The following is a 19,882-nucleotide window of genomic DNA, read 5'->3' on the forward strand; positions in this document are numbered from 1 at the left end:
TAATAGCCGAAAAGATAAAAATGCATAGGTCTTTTTTTCCTACGTGCCCTTACGATAGATTTCCACTTGGATATATTGTCCTTGTGCTTTCGGCTTTATGGTTCAACAACACGCGGCATAGGGGGTTAGATCCCTCTATTCAAGTTTTCTTTAAGTTTCTGCATCGGAGAGTTGGAGTTATATATGTGAGTTTATTTATTTATTTTATTGACCGTCTAATTAAAGGCTTTTTTTTATTTGAATAAAAAATTTATAATTTTTCATTTAAATGAAAATTTAATTTTAAGAGCAATGTTAGGGGGCCAGCAATTTTTGTGATTATTAACCATCAACTAGCCATCAATGATGATTTGATGGTGTGTGATTGGTGTGAGATTTTATCCAATGGCTCACCTTCCTCTGCTGGTTACATGCTGGCCAAAATTCAATAAAACTGCTGGCCCTCTAGACTTTTCCTAATTTTAATACATTAACCGTATCATGTAATCGTACTTATTTTTTGGAATGATCATTTACGTAATTAATATAAAAAGTTATTATTTTTATTAATATAATATTATGTAATTAAATGTACGTATAAAATTATTTTATACTCATGGTACATCAAAATTAAATATTTTAAATAATAGTAAGAGAATTACATTTTTGTACATTATATTTCAACTTCGTAGACAGTATAATTTTACGGTTAGTGTGAGTGAAATGACAAATATATATATATATATATATATATATATATATATATATATATATATATATATCTTAATTTGCCGCCAATACTAGTGAAATTGAGGAAGAAAAAAGTTATATCATATGGTAAATACGATTTTTTTATTTAAATAAAAGCCCCTCCAATCAAATGTTTTTATTTTTAAGATTTCTTAGTTGGTGATCTTTTAAATGTGCATTGTCACATTTTTATAGTAAATTTAATTTCGGCTTTAATAATATCCACAAATATATCCTTCTCTTTAAATTTACTTTTGTTTATTTTTTAATGTAATTTTAATTTTTTTAAAAGAGTAATATATAGCCAATAAATATTATCATTTTTAGTTAGTATTTAATCAACAATAATTTATACTTAAATTTACAGAAATTTTACACACAAAAAACATATAATTAATACATATATTTATAAGAATTTACATATATTAATCAATACAGTTTATAATTATATTTTTTAAAATTTATATATATAAATTAATAAAATTTATTTATTAAAGATAATTTAATATTTATAATAATTAAAAATAACAAAAAAATATTAAAAATTACTGACTTTTAAGACTTTTTCTATTTAAAATAAACATTATAAACTATAAAACACAAGTATGTCATACTCCATCCAAAACACAACAAAATAATTTTTTTTTTATGGAAATATAAAGGAACCGGACAAGTATATATATAGTTGTTTTTCTTTTTCTTGTTTTTCTTAATACCAACCTATTGATGAATGTGACAAGTAAGTGGGACATACATGTAATGGAGTAAATGATATGGACAATACTGTGTGACATTATTATTATGTGTAGAATTTGGAGATGACAAATGACTAGGTATCAATTTCAATGAAAAACCTAGGATTCTCCTTAAAATTTTAGATAAATTGGAACATAACCTTTCACCCTATAAAAGAATCAACCAAGAGTAGAAAAACAATTCTACATGTACAGTAAGTAGGAGAGTAATATATACCTTCTAAACTATTAACATATATTCGGTGCACTATTAGTATCTTTCTATATAATAATTGAAAGCAAATTAACACTAAAATATCTATTATTTAATCATACTTGCTCCTATCATTCACCTCATTAATCTTGTTAACGTTAGGGAGATCTAGTAGGTAGCTCTATATTTGATTTTTTAAATAATTTTCTCCAACTTGATTAGTAGTTCCAGTTCATACTTATCTAAAAAGAAAACAAAGGAGAATTTAGCGAGAAAGAAGAAGAATAATTAAGATCCATTCTTATCTCTTTTGACTCATAAGTCATAATAACATGTATGTATAAAGGTTAGTTTGGATTGATTTTTTAAAAAATATTTAAATTTTTTATTTTTTAAACAAATTTTTTAAATAAAAAATTATTTTATATTTAGATAAATTAAAAAAAATTGTAATATAAAAAGTACTTATAATTTTATTTAAATAAAACAAAAAATATTTTTTATTTAAATTATATAAAAAGATAAGATCAAAATATAAAATATAAAAATGACCTGTAATATTTTTGAATTTAGTTATTACGGTTTTTTTTAATCTTTCTTATTAAAATATGTATGAGACTTTTTCTAGCAATAATTTTCTTCTCACAGTAAAAAAAAATTTAGTGGTATAATCATTCTATTTAACTTTTTTAGTCATTTATATTTTAGTTGAATTTTTTTCATTAACTCTTTTAGGAATTAATTTTGGAGACAAGCTATTTTGTGTAATAATAAAATAAAACAATAACAAAATTATATATGTAAAATTTAGAAAATTAAATTTTTTAAAAGGAAAAATATAATTATATAATTTTGTACAACGTTTTACACTATATATCAGTATATTAAAATTAAATTTTATTATCTAACAAAAATTTAATTTTCTATATTTTTTATATATTTATTATGAATTTAATTTTAATATACGAATAATTCAAAAATTTCATCATCTAATTAGATTTAATATTTGTATTCAGGTAAAATTTTAAATAATAAATATAAATATTAATTATTTTTATTGATGTAATAATATATATTTTTATATTATTCGGATAATAAAAATTAAATTTGTTTATTATATATTTATAACAGGTATAAGTATAATAAATCCCATAAATTAATTAGAATATTAAAAATAAGAACAGCACAAGAACAAGTTAATAAGAAAGATAAATTCAACCCTATAGGACTATAGACCCTAGGATTAAACAATAAATAAATAAAGACCTATGATAAGTCCAATTCATCGATATTAATGAGTGGTCTTTTTATTCTACCTTTCTCTCTTTGTTCTCTTTTTAAACTTTTCTCCTTCTTTATATATTTATATTTATTTATTTCTCCTTTCAGGGTTATTTTCTTTAATGATACTTTCCAACTTAACAAAGTTAATAATTAATTAATTGTTAATTAATAAATTACTAGCCTACAATATAAATTTTGAATTTCCATATTTATTTAAATAAATAAATAAATTAACCATTCGACTAATTTAAATTGAATTTTTTCCTTTTTGTTAGTGGTTAGTAGATTATATTATTATATTGTTCTGAGTTTATATACAATGCCATTATTATTAAGTAACAAAAAGGATTTTTTTTTTCTTTTTGCTAAGTAAAAAAGTTATATTAGCTAAATGCGTATGACGAAATATTTGTGTCACTAAGATTAAAAAGGATTAGCCGGCATATGAAAATAAATGAATCTAAAAATGTAGGTCTAGCTAAGGCAATACAGAATCTTCAAATGAGTGATTAAATTCCAATCACTCGTAGAGCCAACTAAAAATATCTTATAATATATAAATCGTTTATTATTTTCTAAGTTGGCATTATTATATATATTTTAATACATAATAATTGTTGTTATGGACTTATGGCCGGCTTCAACAATAAAGCAACCCTAAATTGAAGCCTGAAGGCAAATTAGATTTGCATGGATATATAGTGTAGTTACTTTATAACAAAGGGCTAATTAAAGATTGATTGACTTGTGATTAATCCTATAAGCATATATATACTAGCTTAGACTTAATTTCCCACCTATATAATTAATTATCTCATTATAAAAAAGTTTAAGTCTATGATACAGATATAGAACACGATATAATACGGAACACATCGACATACGAATTTTAAAATCTTATAAGACTTGGAAACACGCATACATATAAAATATAAAATATTTTTTAGATAAATCGTAATAATTTTTTTATATTTTATTGATATTTAAATATAAATTAATTTTTTAAATTATTTTTAGTGTCTTATTTTAATTATATAAAGTATTTAAAATATTTTTTGTTTTAATAAATAATAATATATACTATATTTAAATTTATTTTAAGAATATATGTTAAGAATAAGACTGGATACGTTGACACGTGATGATATTTAGGTGTGCTCAAGTGTGTCCGGAGAAGAATTTTTTATTTTTTTATTAACACACGGTTGGACAATGCAGACACATGTGTCGGACGAGTGTCGATAAATATTGTGTCTAAAATGTGTCCGACACGCAGACACGACAACTCAACGAAATGTTCGTCCTTCATAGGTTTAAGTTACTCACAATTATTTAATCAATATATAACCAACAACTTTATTTTTGTTCCCACTCTTTCACAAAAATAAAAAAATAATTTTCTTTTTTTTTCTTATATTAATTGTATGTTGGATATTCGTATAAAAAAAAAATTCTAATTATAAAATTATTAACTATGCAATATGAGTCAAGTAAATTCAAAATTCAAATACAAATTGTGAAGTATAAAATATTAACTGAATCTAACTCTTCTTTACCCTAAAATGATTCTATGAATGTGACATAACTAGTTTAACTAGTATAGGCACTTGTGCTGCTGCATCAAAGTTCCATAGACTAATTAAATGGCCATAAACTTTCCGATTAGTCTCTTCCAAATTAATATAATTACAATCAATTATGTTGGGTTTTAGTTGCATGTCATGAAACACATGCCTATGCGTATAACTTTTTTTTATTGTATGTTTTATATGTGTGTATGTGTATATAACTATATATATACACATTACGTATTCAGTTATCTAGATCAATCACCAAAATTTAAATATAATAAATATACATAAAAAAAGTAGATATAAATTATCATAGAGAAATACCAAAAACTAATTATCCATCACTAATATGCTTTGTATAAATCATGTCTCAAATAAAGGGATAAATATGTATTTGAAATAATATATTTTCACTAGATACCAAATATATTGCTAAGATATAAAATAGTAATACATTTTGAGCGATGTTTAGACTTGCTTAATGATCTATGCATATGCTTGGTGGAAATTAAACTACTATAATAATTAATACTACTACTACTATTACTACTACTACTACTAATAATAATAATAATAATAATAATATATAATAATAATAATAATAATAATAATAATAATAATAATAATAATAATAATAATAATAATATTGAAACATGAAAAAAATGAACGAATTGTGGAGGAAAGAAAAAAAATGAAGAGTAGAAGGAAAAGATGAAAAAATGAGAGAAATTAGGCTATGTTTGTTTATAGAGACAGGATATTGAGACAGAGAGTGTTTGACAGAAGAGACATATATCTAGAGACACTTAATTAATGTATTTTGTGTCCATCCTGACAGGAAGGACACGGAGACACTAACAAGGGACACAACTTATTTTTCATTTTTTCTTTTATTATTCTTGTTAATTTTTCATAATTATATTTTTCATCTCAATTTTTTTTAAATAAAAAAATAAAAATAAATTAAATTTTTATAATTTGTTTTAATTTATCACAAAACAAAATATAAGAATATAAAATTTTGTGTCTCTGTCTATTAGTATCTTATCCTGTTTTAAAAAACAAACAGTCTTAGGTATGTTGACGCCTAAAATTCTCTCTCATAAATGTATACAATAAAAATAAATATTTAAAAATATTATTTATATATTAAAATTAATTATTAAAATTAGTTATTATATATTTATATATAAATACGTATGTTATTTATTTTATTTTTAATATATATTTTATATTTTAATTTATATTTTATATTAGTGATTAATTTTGGTATATATATATATATATATATATATATATATATATATATATATATATATATATACTCATAAATGTTATATACAAGTGGAATTTCCGTATGCGAAATTTGATTGTTCATAAGCTGAAAAGGGTAAACACTAAACAGTTATTATATATATGATGTACTTTGTATTGATTTTTAATTTATTATTAATTAGGACGGCTATAAGTATAATTTTCAGTCAAAATCACAAGATATATATGGTAATTAGATCTTTAAATTGATAATATGTTTGGTTGAATATGATCACTTGATGACATTTTTAGCCACTAGTGTAACGATTTTTGAGACTTAACTTTTAAGTGATAAATATAGTCATATCTTCAAATTAATTGTAATTAAACAAAACCATGAAAGCTATGATTGATGGTAACACAATCTACTCTAAGAAGTTAACAATAACACATGCTTCTTTTCATTTGGAGTCACAAGTTATAATAATAATCACTGCTATGAAAATAGGTAACCGTTAATCACTCCTAGAATTATTATATTAAACATATTTATTAAGATTAAATCTATATATAGTAGAAACTAGAAAGAATCTTGAGATTCTTGAAGAACCAAAAGTATAGTATATGCTCAAAAGAAAAAACGTGTTGGGTGTTCCAAAATAATGCTACTCACCTCTCTCATGAATTGATGGGCCAAAGCCAACTCATTAGACCTATACACTAAGAATGCAAAGATTAAAACTTAGCTTAGGACCACATTTCAAATTAAATATCTACAATTTATAATGAAGATCCCACTTCTTCTTGCACTAGTGTCAATATATTATTATGAAAACAGTTAATGAACACTTACACAATTAGCTATATACGGATCTTAAAATATTGTATCTTTTAAACCCAAGTTGGGTTAATTATTGATTGGTTAGTTTAATTTTTTTGGTTAAGTAAGTATTAAGAATTTGAATTTTATTAGTTAATAATAAATTTTTAAATGAAATTCGACTTTACGATAGATTAATATTTAATTTATCAGATTGAGAAATAACGTAATAAACTAAAAAAATATTGTGTTTTAGGCCAACATCTAATCCTATTCTTATTAGTTTGGAAAAACTTAAAAAAAATCAAAGACAAAAGAGGAAGAAATAAAAAGATTTCTAAATTCTAAAGAAAAATTAAATAAAATGTATCCAACGTTTTAGATATTTCTATGCGTATCTATTTAATTATTTCAATAATTTGTCTCTCTTAATGTACATATTTCTATCATAAAATTGTTACTAAATATATAGGAATAAAGACATCACTTTTGAGCAGTCAAATATAATTTTTTTTTATTTTTAAATCTTTCACCGATCACTTGTAAGCTCTTTCTGTTTCAAACATATAATAATCCAAAATTTGGCACTAATTATTTATGTTATTCATATCCTTGTTGTTTTTCTCTTTTTATCCATTAAAATTTTTTTAGATAAATAATTTTATAATATAACATCAAAACTCTTATAATTAAAATTAAAAGTCTAAATTCAAAATAATTTTTTTGTGAGATACAAATTAAAAATATAATTATTCACATGTCTAAACTAAAATTAGTTAATATATAATAAATAATGCTATATATATAAAATTTTTTTATCAATTAAATTTAATTAAGCTAGTTTAATATTAACAAAAGTTATCTTTATCACTCTTATTCACCCGCTATTCAAATTTTATTGTTGAACTTAATTAGATTTGATTAAAAAAAATTATACGTGTAGTGTTTTTCATATATATAAAAGGTTAAAATTCAGTCGATAATTGAGAACCGTTAAATGAAAATTTAGTTAAATCAATCAAATCATCTAACGGTTCTCAACTATCAACTTCACGTAAAGTCGACTGTACCTGAATTTCCATAAAAATAGGGTAATTGTTACACTTAAATTTATATATAGACTATATGCTAATTTAGAAGTTCAAAAATGATTTATATCAATATATAAGACATATATAATATATAGACACATATATAGTAGATATAGTACTAAAGGGAGGAAGGGTCCTTGCAATGCATGAAAGCCAATGTTCATTGGTGCTTTTTGGCTTCTCTTCACCTTCCATTCTCACTTGTAAGCCCTTCTTCAATTCATTTTCTCCCCCTCTCTCTCTCTCTCTCTCTCTCTCTCTCTCTCTCTCTCTCTCTCTCTCTCTCTCTCTCTCTCTCTCTCTCTCTCTCTCTCTCTCTCTAAATTTAATTTAATTTGCTTCCAAGCAAATGGGGTTATTAATAATATACACATGCTATTTCTTTTGCAGAAGTTAAAGATGCTTCCATGACAGACACTATCTTTAATTTCTTCTTCATATTCTTCTTCTACCACTAAATTTCAAGTAAGTAAGTGCTCTTTTCTTCTTCTTAAGGGAACTTAATTAAGTAACTTGGTCTAGTCAACTCATCAATCTTATTAATCTTCACTTTTATGCTCTTTTGTGTTCACTTTTTTTTTTCTTCCTTCTCATATTACTTTTGTCTCCTTATCCTCACTTTATATTTGTTCCATTTTCTGGAATGACCTTAAATTAAACACTTTTTTTATTTCTTTTTATTTTCCTTTATAGATTTCACATGATAAAGCCATACAGAAATTGAAACTTTATTTAGTGATATTTGAATTACTATAATCTAGGTTCTCTCTGATTTTCAAGGTACATTATTTAATTATTATTGTTTAATTGTGTTGCTAATTTTACATTTGAATATTTTTAATTTTTTCCTTGCAGGAACTCTGAATTAGGTTGGTTTTACATAAAATCATATATCAATTTAAGAGAATTTATATGGGTATGGAAACTGCATATCTGAAAGAACATGAAGGAATTGTTCACAATTCTGTTGGACAGCTGTCATCAGCATCAGCAGCAGCAGGTTCTTCATGGTGGAGTATTAGTGCCTTTGGATCTCATCAAAATCAATCATCAGTTTATGGAGAGACTTCTAATTATAATAATAATAATAATAACCAAATTATGAAACCATTTTCATTGGAGCTTCATAATAATAATAATTACATAGACCAACTTGCTTCTTCCGCTAATAAGCAACAACAATTCTTGGATAAAGGACCTACAACACAATTTACCATCTTTCCAGGTACTTAAAATTATTATTTTTTATTTTATAGTATAGTAGTATTATTTATCATATTTAATTTGTATCAATTTAGAAATTTTTATATGAATTGTTAGAGTTAATAAGATATAGTTTTGATGACTATTACCATATATAATTAAAAGAATTGATGACATCATATATATAAATACTAGATTGTCTTAGGATAAATTAAAGGATAAAATATACTTTTTTTTTAGTTTGACAAAAGTTTTAAAAATACTCCCTAAGTTTTATTTTGTTTTAATTTTGTTCCAAAAATTTTCGATTTGCATCAAATATACTTTCACCGGCTAGATTTTCAAAAAAATTAAGACCAATCTAATAATAATGCATGAAAATTATGCTTGATTTGCTTGTGTTGAGGGTTATTTTTATAAAATTGTTATTGAATCGGTCTTAAATTTTTTAGCTGTTAGAGGTATATTTAATGCAGATCGAAAATTTTTGGGACAAGATTGAAACAAAATAAAACTTAAGGATATTTTTAAAATTTTTGTCAAACTTCAAAGACAAAAAATATACTTTACCCTAAATTAAATAAATATGTTTATATATATGTGTTATACAATTCACTTGTTTTGGGGAAATAGTGTGGAGGTGGTTGGCTTCCACTTATTGTTTATTTATTTTTAAAAAGAAAAAAGTACAATAAATAGAGATGAAAATTTCCTTCTGCAAATTTATTTCAAGAGTTAATTATAATGTGGATTATATATATAAAGTAATTAAAGATCTCTTATTATGGCTGTGCACAGTTTGGTAGTTATAATAAATCAACAATAATATTATTCTATGGTAAATTCTTGGATCTTTTAGCAAATAGTATTTTTGTATTATTATGTGTATCAGTGTATGCATCTATAGCAAGCTAAAAAAACACTTGGTGCATTGTTAGGTTAATGTTCAAAACATATATCAGCTTTGTGGGTTTTCCACTATAACAATATTTTTAACATAATAGTTGAATTTAGTGAGCACATAACACAAGAGCACTAACTTTTGCAGGTAGGTTTTTATTTTTGTTTTGTTTTGTTTTGTGAGAAGCAATTAAAAATATTTCAAGAAAGATATACAAATAATGAGCTTGTTTTTTTTTCCTCCTAAAGCACAAGTTAATTACCATAACCACAAGGAAATTAACTGATTTATATTTATACAAAAAATATCTAAATTATTAACAATGTTAAGTGTATATATACTAAAATTAACTATTAAAATAAGTTATTAGTATAAAATAAATATTAAAATATAAAATATATATTGAAAATGAGTTAAATATGATATGCATTTATATACAAATAAATAATTTTGATGTACATATAATATTTTTTTTTGTTAAATTATATATCCTTAGCTAAGATACTTGGAGAGAAAGTCACATTAAAAATTTAGAGTAAGTAATCTTTCAAGGGCAATCAAGTGGTATGTAAGATTTAAGAGCATTAGGTGAAATTAATTAGATTTTCTTTATAAGGAAATTATTTGAAACATGGTACATAACATTTGGTAATCCTTAGGAGGAAAACATATCACTAAACTAGTGTTTGTTTTCAAAGATTGAAATTAAAACTAAAGAACTGACTCAATATTATATTTGGTGGTCAAAGATTGGAACTAAAATTTCAGTCTCAGAATATAAAATTTGAGTTTTTTTATGAGTTAAAAAAAAGACAGAAATAGAAAAACAAAAACTGAAATAAGTCTCAGTATTGTGTTTGGTGTAAAGTGGGAGATAAAAACTGAAATAAAAATGAAGCTCTAATTTAATTCACAAAGAGTAAAATTAGAATTAATTAATTGAAATTAGAGTATTTTAAGTATAAAATGTTATTAAAGTTTCAGGTTTCTGAACCAATAAATATGATACTGAGTTCCAGTTTTCCAATCCCTGTCTCAGTACCTCAAAATAAATGCTAATTAGTGTCTCTAGAAAATGAGAATAGAAGAGACTGGTATTTCTGAAACTGGAGACTGAAATTTTTAATAACATTTCTTTTAAAAAAAATACTCTCATCCAGTCATCCTTCCATCTTCATATTTATTTTAAACCAAATATAATATTTAAACGTAACTCAGTCCAGTACATTTGACATCAAACATAATATATAGAGATTTAATTTAATTTCAGACTCAGTTCTTTTTCAAACACAACCTAAAAGACAGAGAAAATGAAGAAAAACGTACTTAAATCTTAATTAGGATCATGTAAAATTGAGATTACTATGCATGACTCTACCACAAAGTAATAGATTATAAACTAGATACAACTTTTCCTTGTGATTCTAAAGTTATATATGCTCAAGCCATAGTAAAATTGTTGATTGAATGAAATTATATTATCAGATATCAGATAAAATGGCCTATGTTATTGTGTTACGTTATTATCTTTAGCAGCTAACCAATGAAAAAATCTTCTCCAGAAGATTGCAAAATTTCAGGTGAATCCCAAAAGTCTCAAGCCACATTATCTTTGCAGCCATCAAATGCTGACCCTAGGAACCGTTTTGAGCTTGGATTCACTCAGCCTATGGTACAAAATTACAAATTCTCAAAAATAAAAAGAAATTCATGTTCTTGCCTTCTTGGTAACTTAATTATTCATTTCTTGTATTTTCCTTTCCAGATATGTGCAAAATATCCTTACATGGATCAATTTTATGGACTCTTCTCAGCTTATGCACCTCAAATTTCGGTTTGTATTTTATCTCAAATCTCAAATATAAATCATATCAGTGTTCTTGAAATGCATATCTCTGCATACAAGAACCAAAATTATAGTTATGAATGTGGAAGGTAACAAATTAACACAAAAATAATAACACTATAAATGTAAATCAGTAAATGACTGAAACTTTTAGCTTGATATTAAATTATAGTATAAATTAAAAGTACCTCTTCTAAAATTAAGTCTGTTGTTGCAATGTGTATGTATGTATGTATGTATGTATAGATATACGTATCTTCAAGTATTTATCAATGGATGTATGTATGTATGTATGTATGTATGTAACATATTTGAATAAAGCAGGGGCGTATAATGCTGCCACTAAACTTGACATCAGATGATGGACCAACTTACGTGAATGCTAAGCAATACCATGGAATCATAAGGCGTAGGCAGTCACGTGCCAAATCTGTTCTTGCCAATAAACTCATCAAACGCCGCAAGGTTTGAGCATTTATTAAATAAAACAATTCAATTAAACTGAAACTCAGTGTAGTTAACTTCAAGTGAAGTAGATAGCTGAGAGTGTTAGATGACAAATTAGTCAAATCTATCAAATTATTTAACGATTCTCAACTATCAGCATGAAGTTAAATGCAACTGAGTTTTCACCATTCAATTAATAAGGCAATTTAAGCCGAAAATGTAAAACTTTTTGTGTTAGAAAAATAGCTACAGTTTCTTAAACTGGATTACTAGAATTTTTAGTATTAGAGTTGCGTTATAATTCCTTTGTGTTGCAGCCATATATGCATGAATCGCGCCATCTCCACGCGATGCGACGGCCAAGAGGATGTGGTGGCAGGTTCTTGAACACAAGAAACTCTGCCACCAACAATGGAAATGGTAAGAGTGGAAGTGAAGCAAACAAAAAAGGACTTGGCCATCAACTACATTCTAGTGGTTCCCAGAGTTCTGAAGTCCTACAATCTTCGGCCGGAACCTTGAATTCGTTGAAGGAAACAAATGGAAGCAGTCCAAATATTTCATTAGAGGTGACAAGCATGTACTCATCAAGAGGAATTGATGGATTTGCCATCAATCACATTGGAACTCCTATGCACTCCCTTGCAGATATGATGGACACTGGACATGGACATGGCATGATCATGCCCCCGAAATGGGTTTCGGCTGCGGCCGGAAACTGCTGCAACCTTAATGTTTGATCTGGCAAGGATATTAAGCGAGTTTTGGTGTAGCATTGCACCAAAATCCTCGTTTCCTTGTCAGGCCAGATGGAAAATGCTATTTTCCTTTCTGGTGCTTAGGCAACTCATCCTTGGCTCAATTATATTCTCTATCAATTTTAAAAATATTTGTTACTTTAAAAATTTTGCATATTAACAATTCAGTGTATCTGAATACAATTTGCATCAAGATACAATGAGTTATTAATATATCAAACTTCGAAAGTTACAAATTTTTTGAAGTAGATGGAGTATATAATTATAATATTAAAATATAAATAGTAATGTAATTGTCTTTCTGCAGAGGCTTAATATTCTGAAGCAGAAAGACTAATGAATTATGATGTGTGTGTATTGTTTTTAAATAACAGCGTGAATTTGTAGCATTTTTATGTGTGTGCTTTTTATTATCATGTCTAGGTTTGGTGTTCTATTTATGAATTTTTGACTTTGTCAAGTAATGTATAATGTCTTCTTTGTTAGAAATAAAAATAAGATATTTGACAAATGCATATTACAACAACTGGTTGCTTCTCTGTTGCTACTTTAGATATACTTTAACTAACAAAAACACTTTGAAAGCGAATTACAATATTACACAGAAATTTTTAATTAATTAATCTTACTATAATAGCATACATATCTTCTGTATAATTAACAGAAACACTAAGACTTGAAATGGATTGAATATTTGCAATAAAAATCTTGTATTTTTACACATAAAGCTAAGGTAATTTTTTTCTTTTTAATTTTTTTTATACTGATATGTTTATAATAAGTTGTTAATTGTTTATTGTTGTTTAGTTAAAGTGACATCATTTGATAATTTCAAATTGACATTATCAAGCAAAGACTTTTTAGTTTCATGAAATACTAACAAAAGAATATGGATATGGGAAAACAATGTTACTAAATAGAGGCAATTCTTTGTCATCAATACACAATAAAACAGAGAAAAAGTGGGGCAAGAATCATAGATCACAAAGGCTCAATGGTGCAACACAATTAATCACACTCCTCCAATACATCTAAAGAAAATTTCAAAAATGCAAAAAAGTAAATATATGTCTGCAAAAGAATGTGCTAACATGAATCTTCCAAAGCATGACCATGAGGTTTGTAGCAAGTAGAAACCAAACCAAAAGTCTCAATCTTCAAAAGGGTAGGTTCCAAAAGAAAATAAAGAAGCTAAGGAATTAAATTTTCCAATGCAATGGTCACGTTGCTCAATTGTGTTATTTCTCAGCAATCAGCCATGTGTATTGCAATGATTGAAATTGTTCATGGAAGAAGTTGTGTTGTTGGGTCCATGGATAATCTGTATGAGAAGGTACAAGTGTTAAGTAAGGAATGGAATAGCACATGTATAAGAATGATTAAAAATGAAGAATAAGAATATTGTAGAGAGAATGAAGAATGAAAAGTCGTGAGTCACTTTATAAATCATGATGAAAAACATAAATATATTGAGGGAAAAAGAATAATGTTGTGTGTGTATGTGTTGAAGTTGTTGGATTACCAAATCCATCTGCCACCAACTTGAATGGCGGGGATGTGGGAGATTTTGGGCCAAAGCTGAGGGTCCTTCATCTCGCACCGTTTACCCAGCAAAGGGCTACCACTGATGCTGAGTTGTTTTAGAGAGGCAGGCAGCTTTTCACCCTCCATATTCTCCAACTTGCGACATTCATAAATGTATAAATGTTGGAGGGAGGTGAGGTGGGCAAGTCCCTTGCATTCCAACGTCTCCACACTTTCAATGCGAAACAGTGTGAGAGACTCAAGCGAGGCAGGCAACCAACCTTCCTTTGGGAGGGACTTCACACTCTCGCCGTATTCACCTTCAATGGTAAGATGAGTAAGCCCATGAAATTGCGGATTCATGAATGCTGCACTGCTCACTAGTTTCTCGCTGTAGCTGATGCTAAGATATCTGAGGCTACGGTGTGGATCCCCATCCCCTGTAGGAGACAAATCAACCTCTGGGCAACCCAGTAATGTGAGATGCTCTAGCTGAGGTGCTGCCATCCATAGCGTTGACACAGATTTCAAACTCCCACAATGCGTGATGCTTAAATCACGGAGAGATGAAAGAGAGCGTGACACCACAATACACTCCATGTTTCCACAGTAGCTGATATTAACACGCACGAGATTCGGAAAGGAATCCAACAACGAGAAGGATGTAACTGAATCACAGCTGTTCTCTATAAATAGTTCCTGCAATGAGTGATGTTGGCCATTCATTTGGAATTCTAAATTTGTGCAATTCTGAAACGTCAACTTTTGAAGTGATGCGGGAATACTACCCACCGGAAACCATATGTGGGAAGAACAACCTAAAATGGATAAAGACGTCAGGCAACTCAGTTGCATGTGCATTATGGCCTCTACCACCGACTCCACGTGATGGTTTCCTGCAAGTGATAGCTGACGCAGTAAAGGAGGTAGTTCCCCAATTCTCACTTCATTGCTGCCTTCTATCCTTAAAGAGGTCATTGCAGGAGATCTTGGAACACACCAACTCAGCTGCTTGCAATTGGTAATCTCAAGTGATTGCAAAGATGGTAGATGATTCGGCAAATCTCTTCTCAACATGGGACAGCTATTTATTGAAAGCTCCCGGAGTCTCCGAAATGCATTGAACTCCAGTGAACGCCACTCCTTCCAGCCATACATTGACCGAATCGAAAGAGTTTCAAGCATTGGGAATGGCGGTGTCTCCAAACAAGATTCACCATTCTGGTTAAAGTAAAACTCATCACCCACAATCTCAACACTTTCAAAGCCTATAATTGTTAGGTGCTTCAAAGAGGGCAATTGTCCAAGTGAAGGAAGCATACAACAATTCCGACAACCACCCAAAAAGAAATCACCCAGTGTTATTTCGGTGATGTTGTAATAGGAAGAATGTCCCACCCAATCTGGAAATGTTGTACCCCTGTAACCATAGATATATAACTCTTTCAAATTAGTGTGAGGTCGTAACTTGTCAAGTATATCTCTTTCCATTTCGGAATCAACTCTATTCTCCTCTTCATTCGACGACCAAGTTAACGTTATAGAATCAATGCCATCCTTATCGGACATTCTTGCCTCCAAAGCTTCACTGCTGTTCACCACATTCTCCAATTTGCCAATGGAAATTGATTCGTGTAGATTTGCAAGTGCTCCCAATTCTGTGATCTTGTTCTCTTCACGCTTCCCAACAACATAGTCGCTTAAAAACTGCAAATTTTTCAACTTGCTCAAGCCTTGCGGCATCTCATGCAATGACCGAGTCCCTCTAATATCAAGATGGCGCAAATTTAATAGGTCTTTCATGCCAACAGGTAGCATTTTCAGATTTTCACAGAAACTCAACTTCAAGGTCTGCAAATTGTACAGGTTACTCAACGACTCCGGCAATGCCACGATGTCCGTCCAAGAGAGATCCAAGTAACGCAGATGAATCAACTCACCTATTGAATCAGGTAGTAACTCAAGACGAAACTTTTTGAACGACAAAGCTCTCAGGTACTTCAACTGTGACAACATGATACAAGCTGCATTTTTCATATTGAATGGAATCCACTTGTTCAAATTGATTTCAAGAAATGTCCTTGTATGTTTTACTCTATCACAAACTCCCAAAAGATTTGACATTGGATAATTGCCTTTCGCGTTATGTGACAAATGACGAGCTTTAATATCAACCTCAACTGCATTCCGAAGCTCTTCAGCTCTGAAATAGAATTCTCCAGCACATGTCATTGCTAAATCATGCACAAGATCATGCATCACAACTTTATTTTCCTCGGTACTATGAGGTTGCAAAAATGATCTCGCAATTAATTCATCAAAATATTCACCACCAACTTCTTCCATAGTCTTTTTTTCTACTGGTTGCAAAAAATTCTCTGCCATCCATAACAGCATCAATTCATCCTTGCTAAATTCATAGTCCTTGGGATACAAGGAACAATAAACAAAGCACTGCTTCAAATATGAAGGAAGAAAATAATAACTTATCCTTAACGCTGGAACAACATTTATTCTGTCATTGGATAGTTCCCAGATTTCACTCTTCAGTAGATGATTCCAATATCTGATATCAGAATTTCCACGCAATATGCTTCCAAGGGCTTGAGCTGCCAAGGGCAATCCATCACACTTCTTTACGATATCTCTGCCGATTTTTTCTAGGGTTGGATTCTCCACAGAAACAGTTGAAAGACGTGCATGCTTTGAAAACACCAACCAACAATCTTCATCAGACAATGATCTTAGTTCATGAGGTGAAACCGTTTGCACTACAGAAGCCACATTTTTATTTCTAGTAGTTATAAGAATTTTACTTCCCTTAACCCCTTTCTGAAAAGGTTTTAGAAGTGTATTCCAATCATCATAGTTTTCATTCCAGACATCGTCCAAAACAATACAGAACTTTTGCCTGGACAACTTTTCTTTTAAATCATGTTGAAGTAAATTCAAATCTGTCAAGTTACAAGAACTTGAAGTTATTGCCTCGATTATAGTCTTGGTGACCTTGACAATATCAAACTCTTCTGACACACATACCCAAGCTTGAAAATTGAAATTCTTCTTTACTTCGTCATCATGATAAACCAATTGGGCCAAAGTGGTCTTTCCTATCCCGCCCATGCCCACAATGGGAATGACAGATAAATCACCATCAGCAGCATCATCATCATCCAACAACAGTTTCAGTATGGCCTCCTTGTCTTCTTTCCGGCCATATATCTCCGATGGTTCAAGGAGAGATGTGGATGGAATTCTCCATGACATGTCCACCTTGGCACTCTCCTTCAGACGAAGATAATTTTTGCGTCTTACAACAGACTCTAGTGTGCCAACTATTTTTTCCATGTCACCAGTATCTTCAATATACGAATCAACAAGACGAGACCAGGAGGAAGAGTTACCTGGATCCCTTTGAGTGGCAGCAATAGCGGCTTTGGTGGAGAATTCGTCAAGCAAATCATCAGCGAAATAGAGAGCATCTTGGAGATCAAGAAGCCACTTCTTGACTCTCTTGTCAGTGAACTGCTTCAGCTCAGCATCATCAAGAACAGGTCCAACATCATACAGACAATTCTGCAACCTTCCAAGCAACTCAAGGGAAGAGTAGTTTCCATTGAGGACTGAGTCATCTTCAAGTATTGAAGTCAGGTTGTCCAAAACAGCATCAACAAAGGGAGAGAGGTAAGCTCCACCATAAAGTTTTTCAGCCATGGTTGAATCTCAAGTGAAGCAGATCAGATGGGATCAGAACAAAGAAAGAAAGTCAATGGATGAGGGAAGTGTTTGCTTTGTATGGTAGGTGAAGTTGATTTGATGAGGTTTATGGTCTTCGGACAAAATCATGGGATGGTGTTATGAAAGATAAACAATTGTTTAATGTATTGATGAGTGTGCTAATCACATGCTTAAGAAAGGAATCTATGTAACTCTCCATGAATCATGATACTTACTGCTGTCTTCACATGGCTTCTCAATTTTTATTGGACAAACTTTGTCGTATTAATTTAGTAATTCAAGAACAAGCTGTAAGGCATTGCCAATTTGTAAACTAATAACTGGTTGTAGTTCCACTTTATCACACTCACTGGTCACTAGATGTCAGATAATTATAGAGTCAGTTTAAAACTTAACTCACTCAATTTTATTTAGCTTTTTTATTATCTCTAAGTGATTTATATGATAGAATTTCTCTTCATGTATTCTTTCTCTTTTTGTCAACAGATTTAAAAGACTATATCAAATATCAATGATTCTACTGTATTATTAGAAAGGAACAGAGCAATAATGACTTTTAAATATGCATGTAGATAGTATTTTTGGTCATTAAAATGATTTCTAACTAATATTATCTTATTGCATTAAACTATATTTGTTATTTCTTTGTCCTTTTTTCTTTCATGTAAATTATAGTAGGATAAGAAAGTTCCACTAAATCTTAATTAGTATTTAGGATGACTTAAAATTGAGATTATTATGCATTATTCTACCACAAGTGATAGATTATAAACTAGAAACAACTTTTTCTTGTGATGCTAAAGTTATATATTCTGAAGCCACAGTGAAATTGTTGATTGAATGAAATTTTATTATCAGATAAAAATGTCCTATATATGTTATTGTAGATTATCTTTAGCTAACCAATGAAAAAAAATTCTCCAGAAGATTGCAAAATTTCAGGTGAGTCCCAAAAGTCGCAAGCAACATTATCTTTGCAGCCATCAATTGCTGACCCTCGGAACCGTTTTCAGCTTGGATTCACTCAGCCTATGGTACAGAAACTCTAAAAAATAAAAGAAATTGATGTTCTTGCTAACTTAATTATTCATGGACATAATAAGTTTCATTTCTTGTTTTTCCTTTCTAGATATGTGCAAAGTATCCTTACGTGGATCAATTTTATGGACTCTTCTCAGCTTATGCACCTCAAATTTCGGTTTGTATTTTATCTCAAATCTATATATCTGTATATAAATCATGTCCATGTTCTTGTAATATTCCTGTTTTTTGTAATGCATGTCTCTGCATAACAAGAATCTGAATAGAGAGTAGCACAAGAATAAAAGAAAGATCAATAGAGGGAAGTGGAAAGATTTTGTATGGAGGATGTAAGGATCGGAGAATCTTAGTTCATCTGAATTAACATGAGAGACTGGGAGGCAGAAGGGGGGGGGGGGGGGGTAACACAAGGGGGGCTGGGATAAGGGGCTTCTATTCACGTTCGAAGGATCCCCGGATTTGGAATAGAGAAGAATATCATCGCTTGGAGAAGGATTCTTTCACTGTGTTTGTGGATAATCTGCCTGAGGATATCTCCCGGAGGGAATTGTATCAATTGTTCCGTTGGACGGGGAGGATCAATCATATCTATCTCAGCAGAAAACAAAAAAATGCTATGGTATACCTATTCGCATTTGTTCGTTACACGACGAAAGGTGGTGCTCTGAAACCGATTGCAGAAATGAACCAATTCAGGCTGCGCGGTAAAAATGTTTCTGTGGGGGAA

At 29.2% G+C, this 19,882-nt stretch overlaps 2 protein-coding genes across 4 annotated transcripts; one reads left to right on the forward strand and one right to left on the reverse strand.

Annotated features, from left to right (window-relative positions):
- Positions 1-7,815: 7,815 nt before the first annotated feature.
- On the forward strand, positions 7,816-13,290 carry LOC130960482 (nuclear transcription factor Y subunit A-10-like). Of its 3 annotated transcripts, none has more exons than XM_057885886.1 (7): positions 7,816-7,900; positions 8,088-8,166; positions 8,553-8,922; positions 11,364-11,473; positions 11,567-11,635; positions 11,972-12,112; positions 12,412-13,290. In XM_057885886.1, the coding sequence occupies exons 3-7, from the start codon at positions 8,610-8,612 to the stop codon at positions 12,832-12,834; spliced, it is 1,056 nt and encodes a 351-aa protein (XP_057741869.1). In that variant the 5' UTR covers positions 7,816-7,900; positions 8,088-8,166; positions 8,553-8,609; the 3' UTR covers positions 12,835-13,290. The 3 variants fall into 3 exon arrangements, with proteins under 3 accessions (XP_057741869.1, XP_057741871.1, XP_057741870.1); XM_057885888.1 differs by having other exon boundaries at positions 11,367-11,473; XM_057885887.1 differs by having other exon boundaries at positions 8,088-8,162.
- Positions 13,291-13,755: 465 nt separating this feature from the next.
- On the reverse strand, positions 13,756-18,499 carry LOC130957558 (putative disease resistance RPP13-like protein 1). Its single transcript, XM_057884407.1, has 2 exons — positions 14,375-18,499; positions 13,756-14,173 (listed from the first exon to the last, which is right to left on the reverse strand). Coding segments are annotated over exons 1-2 (3,717 nt in total). The 5' UTR covers positions 18,091-18,499; the 3' UTR covers positions 13,756-14,172.
- Between the last annotated feature and the right edge of the window lie 1,383 nt (positions 18,500-19,882).

Source organism: Arachis stenosperma, chromosome 2, assembly GCF_014773155.1.
Source record: "Arachis stenosperma cultivar V10309 chromosome 2, arast.V10309.gnm1.PFL2, whole genome shotgun sequence".
Taxonomy (NCBI): Eukaryota; Viridiplantae; Streptophyta; class Magnoliopsida; order Fabales; family Fabaceae; genus Arachis; species Arachis stenosperma.

Bases quoted from the DNA above. Each gene is read 5' to 3' on its own strand.
- LOC130960482 (XM_057885886.1), top strand. From the start codon at position 8,610: ATGGGTATGGAAACTGCATATCTGAAAGAACATGAAGGAATTGTTCAC. The intron at 8,923-11,363 runs GTACTTAAAATT...AATCTTCTCCAG, and splicing joins ACAATTTACCATCTTTCCAG to AAGATTGCAAAATTTCAGGT. The intron at 12,113-12,411 runs GTTTGAGCATTT...TTTGTGTTGCAG, and splicing joins AACTCATCAAACGCCGCAAG to CCATATATGCATGAATCGCG.
- LOC130957558 (XM_057884407.1), bottom strand. From the start codon at position 18,090: ATGGCTGAAAAACTTTATGGTGGAGCTTACCTCTCTCCCTTTGTTGAT.